This window comes from Manis pentadactyla, chromosome 12 (genome assembly GCF_030020395.1).
Source record: "Manis pentadactyla isolate mManPen7 chromosome 12, mManPen7.hap1, whole genome shotgun sequence".
Classification (NCBI taxonomy): Eukaryota; Metazoa; Chordata; class Mammalia; order Pholidota; family Manidae; genus Manis; species Manis pentadactyla.
Window position 1 is genome coordinate 42,360,707 of NC_080030.1, and position 15,606 is coordinate 42,376,312.

Consider the following 15,606-nt stretch of genomic DNA (forward strand, 5'->3'; position numbering starts at 1 on the left):
GCTGGCCTGCCAACTCTGGGATGAATGCCACAGAAGGAAAGCTAACAACCAACAGGCATTTCAACAAGAAGGGAAATGGCTTTATTAAGGGAGTTTCAATTTTCCCAAATGACAAATAGCTAATGTGCATATGGACTATATACAGGCACAGAATTTTTCTTACCCATCTTCCCACCAGAAATCCATAAGGTTTATAGTCAGTTTTAATACTCCTTTACACATATTTAAGGTTATTATATATATGCCTGAGTCATGTATGGAAATACCATATAAATATGCATTTGGATAAATGAATGAAATTTTGTACAATGAAGAGTACAGTACTAACCACCATGGACCATCTTCAGTATCTTATACGAATCTAGACATGCAATTAATGAGAAGTCAAAATGGAAAACAAGTATTGACCCAGTATATGTTTTTAAAGTGTTGTTAAAAGTATCTCTGAAGAGTGTCGAAAATAATTTGCAGAGAAAAATCAGTGAAGTTCATTAAAGATTTTATTTGGAAAATGAAAACTCACAGAATGGACAGAAACAATCCCTCCACCTTTGGAGCCCCCTGTCTATGGCAGCCACTCAGCAGTGAGACCCTCCAGAGACCCCGATGGGGAAGTCGCCTCCTCCAGGTGAAGGCAGGTCCAGGGTAGCAGCCGTTGCACCTTTGGAGCATGTGAGGGGCCCTCCAGAGACGGCAGGCCTTCCCCTGGGAAATACAAGGCTGCCCTCCTGCCTGCTGCAGACCAACCTAGCTCCTGTCCTCAGTCAGGGCTGTGCAGGTGTGTTTACTCCACTGCAAAACGTACTTCATCTGCCCCTGCACAGGACAGAGAAAGCCAGGCGGAGGAGACCCACCCCCAGTGGAGATCTTTGGTCACTCTCCCTCCACGTGGTCTGTCATCCAACCTCCAGGTCTCAAATTCCTTTCCTTTCCTGTAGAGTTTCCGTTCTCTTTTAATGTTTAGGTGTAATCTATTGTTTGTCCTTCTCCTTTAATTGGACACCAATGCTTTTTTTCATATGGCAAAAATAAGAATCACCCAAAATGAGTAATACATTCCTCTCACTCAAGTTAAGAATATGGTTTCCTGAAGAAATGTTTGTGAAATAGAAACTTAAAAGGAAGGTAAGAAGTGACAGAAATTCTGTGAGTGCAGTTAATATATTGGTGAATAAAACTGTGCAGGATTCCTTCATCTTACAGGTTGTACATTCTAAAAGTTTCATTTTTAAAGTACTAAGATCTGCCCTGGACAAACATTAAAAATTACTAACAAACATGATCTGGCAGCAACATTTAGAATAGGTAAGTTTCAGACCTCAGACCTGTGTATGTTTTATCCAAATAATTAGATGTGTTCCTTTTTAAAGAAATCATAGAACCCAGTTACTTTTGGACTTCAATTCTTGATTATATGAATGTTTTCTTCCTTTATGCTGGCAATTGTCAGTAGAACCACAGGGATTCAGGAGCAATGGGAGGCCCGTGGAGGGGCAGAGAAGGCACAGCCTTTGACACAGAGCCGACGTGGTATCCGCTCTGGTCCTGCCACTAACCACCTGCGATCTTGGGTGGGAAACACCCTCTCTGAGCTCCAGACAGGCTGTCAAATAGACACACATTAAAGCCTCTCCACATACTTATTATGAGAATTAAATTAGGTGGTAAAGCCCCATCTCATAAAAGATACCCCATAAATGTTAATTCTCCGCCATTTCCATTCTAGATACACAACAGGGTGGGATTCTTCTAGGTCCCAAATCACAAGCAAATGAAATAATAGGTGGTTTTGGTGTCAAACATTTACCTACGGCTGGCACCTTTGAGATGCTTTTTTGCCACTGATAAGAGTCTTGCTTTATCATCAAAGTGTACCATATTCACACACTAATCAAATTTCAAAGGTTTGGGATTTGTGAAATTGAGAATTGTGCCCTATCTTTCAGCTCCACCTCCCTCAAGAGATACGACATTCAGTGAAGAAGTTTTAAGGGGTGTTGTGGGTGCCTAGCTTGCCCAGTAGTCACATCTTTGATGCAGGCACAGGTGACAAAGTGATGCTGATGTGAATGAATCAGACTTTCCAGACATTTGATGATTTCATAGTCAGGAAGAGCAAGACTGGTCATGTTCAAGCCCAGCATCTGGGACACCACCTCCCTGAAATCCACCAGCTGTAATACAAACAGAAGCAAGTTAACTGAGAGAGCAAAATGTATCAACCATTGCTAGGCCAAATGCAACCAAAAATAAAATACTGTGGAAAACCCAAGTAGGCAAATTACTTACTCTCTTGAACTTTAGTTCTCTCAATCATAAAAGAGGAGGGCAAGTCTACTAAGTGACCTCTAAAGTCCTTTCGGCACTAACCTTCAGAGATTTCATAACCACCTTTCTGATGAGCCCATTAGTGTGGTATCAGCTACCAAGTCAAGAATCCCTGTTAAACAACCACGAATGAGACTCTGACCTCACTAAGAGTCTATTTTCTCATTTTCAGGGTGAGAATAACCATATACCTTCCTCTAGGGGCTGTTCTGAAATTCAGATCAGGTGGAATGATGACTGGGTATGGGTTCTGCATACTAGGAAGCACTTTGCAAATGGCGGGGTTGTGTCCGTGGTCGACAAGCACTTACACACTGGAATTTTAACTGGGCTGTGAACCTCTTAAACCAAAGGAAGAACATAAAGTCTGAGCCAGCAAGTCTGGGCCAGAAAGTCTGCGCTGATGAAAGCAAGACTTCTAAACGCTGATCAGATCACATCACAGAGATGGCCTCCTCTCAACCCGTGCCTACTCCAGGACTCTGGAACACTATTTCTCCATCAAAAAAGGAAAAATGGATGGTGGGGCTGGAGACAACAGATGAAATGTGCCTCATACCCCCTCCAGTTCTTATCGGCTGGTTGCTGTGATTCTAGGCTAAAGCAGAAGCCGATAAGCCAGGGATATCTAAGCAACCCCTCACTAGAGGTCCCTTCCGTTCTAAAAATGATGTGATCCAACCTGAAGACAGGTATGAATCCAGGGGAACAGTCTTCCAGACATTCCCACCACGTGCTCATTCACTTCCAACCTCCTTCCTATGGGACTTCAGTTCGGGAAACAGAACACTCTCCCCAGCCTAGTCTCCTGGATGAAAAGTTTCCCTGAAGGTTTTCCATCCTCTTGAATAGAGCCGAAGCTCCTCATTCGGGAGAGGTCTCCCCCTGAGAACACCCACTCCCGCAGCGTGACCTTCCTCAGCTCCACCTGACACATGAGCCAGGGCAGAGGCAGCCAGAGAGAAAAACATCCTCGTGTCCGAGTCCGCGCTACGCCCTTCTGAGCTTTAGAAAGAGAGAGAGAGATGAAAGCCAAGGGCGACGGGGGTCAGGCTGTCCGGGGCGCATTTTGCTAAGCCTGACCTCCTGATGTGCTCACCAGATAAAACTCTCCTCCATGCAACCAGCTGAGCACCGGGTCACAGCTTACATTTGGGCTCGCCAGCCATCCAGTCCCGGTGCCACCGTTCGCGATTTGGGACTGTTTCCTGCCACTGATCTCTGCTGGTGATAAGGTTTCCCTCCTGAGGCTGAAACCCCGGGATGATGCAAACTTCAGGTGCAATCAGGGAATCTAATAAAAACCTCTCCACAGCCAGGACCTGGCTTTTCACTGGCTTTCCACAGCTTTGATAAGAGCTTCTTTCTCTTTCCTACAATTCGTGCCATGAAGATGTGAATTGCTTTTCTTAGCAGAGTAAATCATAATGCCAAATGGATGCTAGAGGGCAGGCACATACACTGAAATCATATAGGAAGCTTTGTAAATTGTTTTTGCAGGTTATTACCAAGGCTTCAAATTGTCCTGTCTTTCCTAAACAAGATTTCACCACCAGATTTCTGCCCACCTGCTTTTCTCTCTTTTCCGCATCTTCCAGAGACTTCCTCAGGGTCTTCATTTCGCTGGTTACCACTTCTATCATGCTCCGGGCCCTCTCTTTATCCTGCTGAGCCTCCTGCTCTGCAGTATCCAGTTCTGACTTGACAGACAGTAACTTTTTCTCAGCTTTCTCCTTCATCTTCTCAAGCTTGTCTCTGGATTTGTTTAGGTCTTCAATGGCTTTGGTCTGTTCCAAAGTTTTGATCTAAGAAGTTAAGGGAATGCTGATAACTTCTTTTGTATTTATTCAGGAAAATTGTATCAACAAGACCAATCAGAAGGCAATGAAATTCACTTACTGACTTCTTTATCAAATAAAGGTGAATCCACCCCAGTTATTTGTTAATAAGCATATATGTTGGATGAACATTTCTTACAACAGTTACAGTTTATAAACATATTGGGGTAGCATTATTTGGAAAATCAATGGGATAAAATAGGAGACAGCATGATTCTGGGGTTAAACAGCTAAATAAAGTTGATTGGTACTTACACCCAGACTCTCATGGGCTCCCTAGGCAAAAGAACTTACACTTTTTGCCCCAAACGATGGGCCATCCCTGGCATAAAAACATTAGGAAGAGTAAAATGTCCCCTCTACTAGTGCTTTGCCACAAAGAAGCCCCACATAAAATTCTCTCAGTAAGTCATCACTGCTGTCAGGAAAACCCAGGTCAGCCACTTTTCAGAAGAAATGTCCCGACTTTACCAATGAGTAAGGGATGCAGAGTTGGTCACAGCATTCCACTGCGAACAAGGGCCCAAGGGTGGTGCCTCTCCCTAGGAAGCTGTCACAGGACCTTAAGGCCAAAACAGAGCATCCTACAGTATGAGGCACATTTTCTTTATTAGCTTCATATTTAAAATTTTACCTGCTCTGCTTACAAAAAGAATTTGAGTAGAAAAGGATGACATTCTGGTGCATACTACAACATGGCTGAACCTTGAAGATATTACACTAAGTGAAATAAGCCAGACACAAAAGGACAAATATTGTGTACTTCCACTTACATGAGGAACCTAGAACAGGCTAATTCTTAGCAGAACAGAATTCTACATTCCCACTGGGGCAGTGGGGAGTTATTACCTAATGGGCACAGACTTTCAGCTTAGGATGATGAAAAAGTTCTGGAAATGGAGAGGGGGGATGGGTTCCCAACCTTGCGAACATACTTAGTGCCACTGAATTGTACCCATAAAAATGGTGAAAATGGCAGATTTTATGTTATGTGTTTTTTACCACAACTAAAAAAAAAGAAATTGAGGTAGTTTTGCATAATTAGACACTTAATTTTTTTTTTAACTGGGCATTAAAACTAAATATGAGTAAGTTACCATTTAACATTAACTAGGATGGCTGTAATCAAAAAGAGAGACAATAACAAGTGTTGGTGAAGATGTGGAGAAATTGGGACCCTCATGCCCTGCTGGTGAGAATGTGAAATGATAGAGCTGCTGTGAAAAAGTTTGCCAGTTTTCAAAATGTTAAACATATTGTTAACATGTGACCTAACAGTTCCACTCCTATGTATATATATTCAAGAGAAGTGAAAACTTATGCCCACACCAAACCAAACCTGTCCACAAATGTTCACGGCAGCATTATCCATAATTACCAAAAAGTGAAAACAACCCGAAGATCCATCAACTGATGAGCAGAAAAATAAAATGTGGTCTATCCGTGTGCTGGAATGCTACCCAGCAGGAAGAAGAAATGAAGTATTGATATATGCTACGACACGGATGAACCTTGAAAAGACTATGAAGTCTTAGAGAAAGAAATCAGCCATCAAAGACCACTTATTATATGAATCCATTTGTAAAAAAGATCCAGAAAAGGCCAGGGACTGTGGGAGGGGAGAATGCGGAAGAATCACTAATGTGCACAGGGTTTCCTTTTAGGGTGATGACGATGTTCTGAGATTAGATAATGTCACCATTATACACCATCTCTGAGAATATATTAAAAACCAGCAAATTGTACATTTTAAAAGAGTGACTTTTATGGTATGTGCTTTGTATCTTGATAAAGCTATTATTTGAAAGTACATTTACAAAGAAGTCTTTAAAAGGCATCAAAATAAATCACTTTGAAACACACAAATAAGTACCTATGGAATGAACGAAGAATGAAGAGCAGGAGCATTCTGAATTTAGTTCTGAGCTTTCTAACAATTCAGACAAGGGCTCCAGGCAGATTCACAGAAAAAAAGGTATAATTTGGGGTTTTAATTTTGTTGAAAATCTTTTTCAAATTGCTTATAAAAGTGATAAAATAAGATACCAAATAAAGAGTGCGTGCTGTCCTCTTCCTCCAGTCCCATCCCTTCTTTCCTGAGAAGGGGGGGTGCCTCCCTGCTGTATCTGCTGCCATCCCGGCTCCTCAGGCAGCAGCTGAGGGTGTCGGGTGTCAGGAAGGAAGAAAGCCTGGGAGACTAAGTTGATCTGTGTGATTAAGAGCATCATGGAGAGGAAAAGACAGTCTGTCCTACCTAGGCTGCAGAAATACGTTTTTGGAGAAATTTGGAATGGTGGAAGAGGGAATTTGAGGTGCTTAGAAAGGTGTCGGGGAGCAAGGAAATGAGAAAAATCAATGGGAAACGATGCTTAAAAATGCCACTCCTGATGAGTGGAGTCCTTGTTTGTTTTAGGGACACCCTCTCTTTACTCCCTAGTAGTACTGTTTTTACCAGCCCAGAAAAACAGGGGGTTTTTTTTCTTTATATTTCAGAGACTCTGCAATAAGAGTTCACTTCTTTGCCTTGTGCTCTGTGGTGGGCATAACAGAGTGGTATGAACTCTGCTTGGGGACCCTGACCCTCCACTCCTGACACCCCCAGTTGGGCTGCTGTGGTGTGACGCTGTGCTGAGCAGCCTTCCTGACAGGGGTTTGCTCTGGGCTCTAGTACAACTGGTCAAGTTCTTTTATGGAAACTGGTGCTTGACTGCTCTGAACCTCAGGTTCAGAGGAGGATTAAATGGGTTCATGTGATAATCTGTTTGTTGTCTGTGTGGCTGTTTTTATATATTAATTTTATTTTAATATGAAAGAATTATACCTGATCCTACTCTAACATTTATCCCAGTTCTAAGTTCCAACTGAAATCCCACTTGTATTTCTCTTTCCTATCTTTCTTTTTCTGAGTAACAATAAAAAGCTAACAATAATCATTTAGTTAATGGACTGTTGATTATTTATTGATGTAGGATTTTGAGATTGTGACTTACCTAGATTACATCTGGAGGATATTGTCAGAGATTAAAATCTTCACCAAGTCTCACTCAGGCTTAGAATGCAACTTCACTCTAACCAAGTATCAGGTTTATGGCACAAGGAGCATGAGCAGACCTGATCTAAACTCTGAAGGTTCTTCCAGTACTTCTAGAAAGTCAGAGGAATGACAGAAACTCATCTAAAACTGGAGTCAGAACATAACATGGCCGAGAAGTGACTGCTCAGAATATGGATATCTGGATGGAAAACTAGATATATATCATCTTGTGTGACTTTACTAAATTAAGGAAGCCTGAGTCCAATGCCTAAACTGGAAACTTGTTTTTACCTACTGCAACACACAAACTTCTTAAGAAATGTAATTCTTTTCCAGGCAGAGAGGAGGTCGATGGCAGACATGCTTGCACAAGTTCAAGGCTTTGAACTGATTCTGTATAGGAAAGAGGAAATCCCTTGGAAAACTGACAGGTTGCTGTGGGACTTGAATTCGAGAAGGTGTAAGAACAACCATGGCCGTTTGGGAAATATGCACAAGTAAAATGCTGGCAGCAGCTGGGGGAAGGGTCTCTTAATCGGCTTTTTAGCCAATGAAATGGCAGTTGTAGAGCAAGCACTTGAGACAATACCACCCAGTAAGTGCAGGTCTACAGGGTCCAATCTTGAGATCATTCATGGATTCCAAGTTATCAAAACCCATACATGAATATAGACTTGTGTATTAGATACCAGTATATTAGAGTATTGCCTAATGTTGAGTCCTGAATGTGACAATTACACAGAATTCACTCAGAACATTTTATTCTTAAGAGATACCTTGTAAGTATTTAGGGATGAGGTGTCATGATGCACGCAACTAACTCTCAAATGGTTCTGCAAAAATAACACCATCAGACACATTATAGTAATCAGAAAAATATTAACAATTATTACATGAATCATTATCAAAGAGTAAAAAATTGTCCATTATACTATTCTTACAACTGTTCTATAGATTTGACACTTTTCTAACCAGAAAGTTGGGAAAGGGGCCTGACCCACACATGACCAATACATCATGCATAATGTATTGCATGCACTGTATTGATCATGCATCTGTCAAAAAAATGTTTGCATATATATATATATATATGTGTATTTATGTGTAAATTATATAAACAATAACTCTAAGTAATATATTCTATGGATTATCAAACATTTTACAAATTGGGGAATATCAGATGGATACAATAAATATCAATTTTAAAACAAAGTCATCCCCATTTAAAACAAAGAGATCCCCTTCATTGCCAAATACATCGCTGCTAGAGAAAGTATGTGGCAAAGTGATAAGTGGCTGGGACTGGGATGTTGAATTCAAAACTTGTATTAAAAGAAGTGGAGAACATTCAGCCTTTCTGCACAGGCTGGAAAAACATTTACAGTCAGCTATCTACCGAAGGCAAAGGAACACAGCTTGGAAAGCTCGAAGTACATAAATCAGGTCCTAATGAGAAGAATTCAGAGCCAAGAATTTCTGAAAAATATGTTGAGACTTTATCACTATGCTGAGGGCTGCCTCAACTCTTGCTGTCAGGGAGCGAGAGTAAGTAATAGAACGCTGAGCCAAGCCACCAGGATAGACCTGGGAGCCAGCGGTGGTGACAGAGGCTTCAGCCTCCTAAATCAAACCCAACAAAGGAGATGCCGGGGGGTGGGATGGGCCTAAGCAACTTTCTTAATCCTTCTAAAAGAGCTTCTCAGCTCCAACCCAGAGTTCTGCAAGAGACTGTGTCCTAGATTTTTTCCAGTGGAACAGAACTGGTCATAAATAAGACTGATGTGCTACCCAGACCCCAGCAAAGATAGAGGTTTCCTAGTGTGCTTCACTTCTGGTGAACACCATATCCAGTGTATGCCTCCTTGAGGGAAAGAATTTTGAAATACAGTGAACAATTTTTTTCTCATATTACAAGAGCTAAAAGGCCTGAAAGAGAAGATGACTCAATTTAAAATCTGATTGTTGACTCAAGTTAAAACAGATGTGTTGAATCCCCCAGAGGTTCTCAATGTTGCAGCTGGAGGGTTTTCAAGAGGCTGCACTGAAGCACTCTGCAGGATCCAGGCACTGCACTCAGGCTCTCTGAAAAAGGTGGGACAGCAAAGTGGGAGAGTCTCCTGATGGCCCAAAGAGATGCTGTGTCCACCCCCTAAAGAGAACCACAGGAAAACCACAGCAGAAATCAGAGGAAGGTGTTCGACTCTGCAGTCTGAGTACACCTCTGCTCGCAGACCACTCCACAACCAAGGAAGCTCTTCCTCACAGGCTCTGCTTGGTGCACACACCCAAAGCGGGGAGTGCTCAAATTCAAGGTCAATGGATCTACTGAGTCAGAACTGAATCCAAATGGTAGCCTAGAAAAAAACAGAAAGGGAAAGGCTGCACTGGCTGGGGTGGAAAAAGCTCTGGAATGGAGAAGCATGGGGAGCAGCTACCTTGTGTGGGAGATTATCAAGAGAGTTCGAAGGCAGGAGAGATCTTGGCTGGTGGCTGAAGAATGTTATTCCTTTTTAGTGTTTCTTTGAGAGACTACAATGAAGATACTAATAGCTTTCCACTAGTTTTTGGTTGTCTGACTACTGATTTTTGGCCACAGCCCCCTACTAAGATTGGGCACAATCTTTCAGCAGACAGCTTTCCACCATTTATCTATTCTTCCTTTCTTTCTTACTGTGCAGAATAAAGGCTCATTTCCCAGGTTGACTTCATCTAAGTGAGGTCCAGCTACTAAGCTCTGGCCAATGGATACATAGGAAATGCTGTACTGGGATCCAAGATGTCCTTCCAGCTTTTCTCCTGCCTGGAGACTGGAATAAGGCCACAGCCCCAGTGGCTAGCTTGCACTAAGAGATGGTGTTGAGGATGAAAGATCTAGCTACGATGGTAAAGCAGAAAGATAGAACCAGGGCTGCTGATGACTGTGGAACTACCCTACTAAGCATGGGATGTTTCATTCAATGCTTCCTTTTAGTGAGAAGGAATAAGTATCTCTCCTGTCTAAGCCACTGTTATTAGGGGATGTTTCAATGTATTCAGTTGAACCTAATCATAACTCCTGTGGGCTATGAAGCAACTAGTGTTATATGAGTTACACAAAGCATTTTCTAGATCCTCTGGAGTTTCTGCCACATGATTTCAGTTGCTGCATTTGCATCTGTGCATAAGGCTGTGTTTGTGCCAATCAGTAGTACTATTTTAATTATCCCAGGTTAATGAGAAAAAAGGAAGGGTAGAGTTAATACATAAATAATGTGCTTATGCCAAGTAAAGGCTAAACTATGTCATGGTGCATGTGCAAACAAAGTATCTGCAGTCATAAAATAAAGCACATAGTAGATAACATAAACTATAGGCATACCAAACTCAAAAGACCCTGTATCATGAGTAATTCATACCACACATTCTTATTAATGGTGATTTTAGTAAAATAACATAATCTAGCATATTGAATATTGCCAATTTTTTTTTGTTTTTTTACTTCTTTATTTCTAAATTGGATTTTATAATGGTAAAAGTGTAATAAGATTAAGAAATTACTACATAGTGTCAAATTAGTACATATGTAAGCAACATTGTAACAAAATTAATTTGACTGAACGCAGGCGGAGAATCTAGAAATGAATATTTTTCTTACAAAAAGGGGTTTCTACAATACTTATGTTTGCCTGCCAACTTGAAATTTAGTAGTTCATCTGGAAAGTTCTACTTTTTTCCTGGTCTAGAATTCAGGAGAAATTTACTTCATGGGTCTTAAAGAGGGAGATTTAGATAACCTAGGAGTTAAGGTCTTCAACCATGGTTTTGCAACAGACATAGAAATGCATAAAGAAACTTATACATAAATGTTCATAACAGACTTATTCATAATAACCAAAAAGTGGAAATAATCAAAATGTCCATCAAATGCTGACTGGACACACAAAATGTGGTATATCCAAATTCTGGAATATTATTCAGCCATAAAAAAGGAACTGTGATAATTAATTTTACATGTCAACTAAGCTGGGCCACACCCAGATATTTGGTCAAACATTATTATGGTATTTCCATGAGGGTGTCTTACATTAAGATTAACATTTAAATTAATGAACTTTGAGTAAAATAGATTTCCCTTCCATAATGTGGATGGGCTTCATCCAATCACTGAAGGCCTGAAAGAACAAAAGACTGCCTGACTTTCCTTGATCAAGAGGGAATTCTGCCAGCAGACAGCTTTTGGACTTGAACTGCAACATTGTTTTTTTCCTACCAGCCTATCCTGCAGATTATAAACTTGATCTTCTGTAATCACGTAAGCCAATTTCTTAAAATCAATCAATACCTCTCTCTCTCTCAAATATATATATATATACACACACACACACATTCTGTTAGTTCTATTTACATTAGGGATCTACAAATACAGATAGAGATATAGATACAGATATAAATACTATGTATAGATATATACACATACATTTCCTGTTCTGTATCTCTGGAGAACTCTAATACAGGAATGAATTGCTGCACACAGTACAAAATGGATGAACCTGGGAAACATTATGCCAAATGGAAGAAGACAGAGGTAAAAGGCCACATATTATATGATTCCATTTATATGAATTGTCCAGAATAGGGAAATCCATAGAAACAGAAAACAGATTGGTGGTTTCCAGAAGTTAGGGAAGGGCAGGATGGGAAGTGATGCTGATAGGTATGGGATTTTGGGGGCAGAGGGAGGGCAATGCAGATAATAGAAATGTTCTAGAGTTATGGAGTGGTGATAGCTGCATAACATTGTCAACATACTAAAAAGCCAATGCATTGTACACTTTAAAAGGGTGAGTTTTATTGCATGTAAATTGTTATCTCAATTTTTTATGATGTAAGTATGTAATCCAAATTATTATTTTATATCAATCTTCTATAAATAGTGAAATTAATTCTTAATTTTAATGGGTTGAGTAGTGTCCTCACCAAAGACACACCCACCCAGAACCTCAGAATGTGATCTTTGCAGGTGTAATTAAGATTTTCATAATGAGATCACCCCAGGTCAGGGTGGGCCCTAACTCAAATGTATCCTTACAAGAGGCAGAAAAGGACACACACAAGAAGGGAAGGTCACATGAACATGGAGGCAGAGACTGGAATTCCACAACTGCCAGCCAAGGATGCCAGGACATGGAATGAATTCTCCTTCAGATCCTCCAGAAGGAATCAACCCTGTCAACACCTTGATTTCAGATTTCTGGCCTCCAGAATTGTGAGAGGGAGAAAATTTCTGTGGGATTAAGCCACCCAGGTTGTAGTAACTGGTTACAGCAGCCTTAGAAAATAAATACAGAAAGGCCTTCTTTCTAATGTCTAGAAATGTTGCTTTATCAATAGTAAAGTTAATACAGGCCCTGGTCAAAGATGGATAATTGGTATTACTAGTCTATCTTGGATGCAAATATCATATGTCATAAATTTAAAAATAAGCTATTCTGTGGTTGACATCTCTGATAGATTCATAGCATTGGCATGTACTGTTAGTAATTAGATCTCCAGTCTCCACTGGAAGGCAGACTTAGTGTTCCACTTAAATGTTTAAGGGCCTGAGTAATTTCTGACTCAGTCAAGTCCAGTCTCTCCTATACCTTTCCTCTATCTTTTAAGTAAAAGTGTGGTCTCTTTATGCAAAATAAAACAACAAAAGTAAACATGCAGGCTGTCTTTACTTTCCCAACACTCCTCCCCTTTTCATCCAAGTATTCCAGAAAAGTAGGCCACTTATTTGGTTTCCACTTCTCCTTCATCCCGCAGCCTACTGAAATTTGGCTACTCTCAAAGTCCTCACCCACTACCACCACAACCTACTACATACACGCTTGAGCCATAGATGCCTAACGCCAAGTGCAGTGAACAGCCCTCCCATCCTCATCCTACTGCTGCACTTGATACTATTGATCACAGCCTCATTCTGGAGGTCCCCTGCTCCCCTCATATCTCTCCATTTCTTTTTAGTCTCCTTCCTGATAATTTCGCACTTCGGCTTGAAATTCTCCAATGGCTCCCCAGGACTCAGAGGTAAGTCCAAGCATCTTAGGGGAACTCAGGAGGCCCTATGTGATCAGGCCCTTGTTCCCTGCCCAGCTTCTTCCTCCACCACTAGCTGATTCCCAGAAATTATCATGGCATCAGAAGCAACCAATCAGAGCTTCTATTTAACTGCTAATTGCATTTAATTATCATTTATTATCATTCTCATCTCCAATCTGTCTCTTTCCATTATTCCCATTTCAACTCCACAATTTTTGCCACAGCCACATATCACCTATATTGATCATTTTTTTATTTAAATCAACCACCTCTTTAACTGAAATGAATTTATTTATTTTCAAGGGAACTTTATATGATTTCAATAGAACTTGCCATGACTGGAAGATAACAATAAAACAAACACTCTATAATGAAAACAAAACTAGGTACTATTGCTTGAACTCAGCACTGAGCTAAAGTCTTATTCTTTGTTCAAAAAGTTGACTAGTGGGTGTTCTAGAGGTGTAAAAGAACATAATAACTTGAAAGATTTTTCTCCTTGATAGTGAAAGAATTGAAAGAAAAATGAAAGGCAATTCATTTTTCACTTTAGGAATGAACATCATTGTTATGTGCCACCCAGAAACATCTTGTGAACTCCCAGAGGTATGTGCCTGACACTTAAAAACACTGCGTTACACTGCTGATGCTGGAAATGGAAATTCTCAAAACAGACAGTATTGCTAGAACCACATGCTGCATAATCACATCACCCAAAGAACAAAACTTAACTATAGCAATCAGGATTGCTTGTGAAGAGGTTAAGTGAAAAAGACCACTTGTAAATAATTATAATAATCCATGTGAAAAATGATGCAGACCCAAGGCAGAAGTCATGGACCCCAAACAGGAACATATTATATAAACACAGGACTTGTTTTTCACTAGCTGTTTTCCTACTTCTGCTACCTGCTACCTGCTACAGAAAGTGTGGGCTACTTGCACCCCAACTCCATCCTAGTTCACAGGGCTGTTGGCCAGGTTTCCCACTGCCACTCTCAATCTACCTAGCCTGGAAAGCACCCTGCCTCAGACCCAAACTCCCAATGGCACTCACACTGCCATCCACTAGGTACTGACCCATTTCTAAAACTGCTCTTCACTCACTCTCATCCTGGGCATCAGAGATTGGAAATTCCTTGCTCCATCATTACCACCTCTGCTATTAGACTGTGGTCTATAAAGTAGAGTGCACACTTAGAAAAAAATAGAGACTGCTGTCATGGAACAGAGGTAGCCACTTTTCCAGTAGGGGCTAAGATTTAAATAAACACCACCTTCTCTTATCACTTTTTTAATCTATAGAGTACAGTTTTCCACATATATATTTGGGTATGTTTCTACTTCCCCATCAAATCAGTGCTTACAAGGTCTTCTTCTGCCTTGGAAAAGGGAGATCAGGTAGTTCAGACTAATGCTCTCACTCAATATAATAAGAGGGAACAAGGAAAAAAATACTTCTTAAAAATTCAAAGAGCTTATAAGATGCCAGAAACTACTAGGCCAACATCTGGAAGAAGCCAGGGACTCAGAAGTGTACGAAGTCTTTGAGGTCCTCTGTCCTATGGGAGCTTGTAGTAATCTGGAAGGGGTGGTTGAGAGGCTCAGGAGCATTTTGGCAGCTTTTCAGGGATGGGTCCCAAGAGCCAGAGCCTAGTTCCTGCAACTGATGGAACACTTGACAAATCACTCCTACTTTAGAAGAGGTCCCTGAAAGGCTGTATCCGACAAGGAAGGGAAATAGAAAAAAATCCTCACTCATGTAGTGTGTAACTTCACTTCATGTCAACACAGAGTCACCTCAAAATGTCTCAAGTCTTAGTTTTGGATTAAGATGACCCTGAGCTACAAGGTAAAAATGTCCCCAGGAATCTGGAAAAAAGAAATAAAATCCTCTCTGAAGGAAGATAACATCACCCTAAACCTCAAATCACTTAAACAAATATCATTACAAAACCTCCAAATACTTGTAAGTTTAGAAATGTGCTTCTAAATAATCTGTATCAAAGGAAAATATCACAATGAAAATTAGAAACTATTTTTAATTAAATGATGAATAAATCTTTTATTTTCAATAAAATGAAACTAATTTAATTAAATCTACTACATATCAAACTTTTGGGGTGCAGCTAAAATAATACTTAGAGGAAAATTCACAGTCATAACTACATGTATTAGAAAAGAAAGGACACTAAAAATGAATAAGCTGATGCACATCTTAGGAAGATAGAAAAGAAATAGCAAAATAAACCAAAGTAGAAAAAAAGTAACTAATAAAGAGAGGAGAAATCTTGATGAAAGAGAAAACCAACCTATGTTTCATTTTCAAAGGTCTATATTATT

At 40.3% G+C, this 15,606-nt stretch overlaps 1 protein-coding gene across 1 annotated transcript in view; it reads right to left on the reverse strand.

Annotated features, from left to right (window-relative positions):
- Positions 1–482: 482 nt before the first annotated feature.
- The window catches only part of CCDC170 (coiled-coil domain containing 170), an 83,921-nt gene continuing 68,797 nt past the window's right edge, over positions 483–15,606 (reverse strand). Inside the window, exons 10-11 of the mRNA XM_036911867.2 lie at positions 3,897–4,133; positions 483–2,174 (exon numbers count right to left, since the gene is read on the reverse strand). Of these exons, the coding sequence (XP_036767762.2) occupies positions 1,974–2,174; positions 3,897–4,133 (438 nt within the window). The 3' untranslated portion in view covers positions 483–1,973. The remainder of the gene's footprint in view (positions 2,175–3,896; positions 4,134–15,606) is intronic.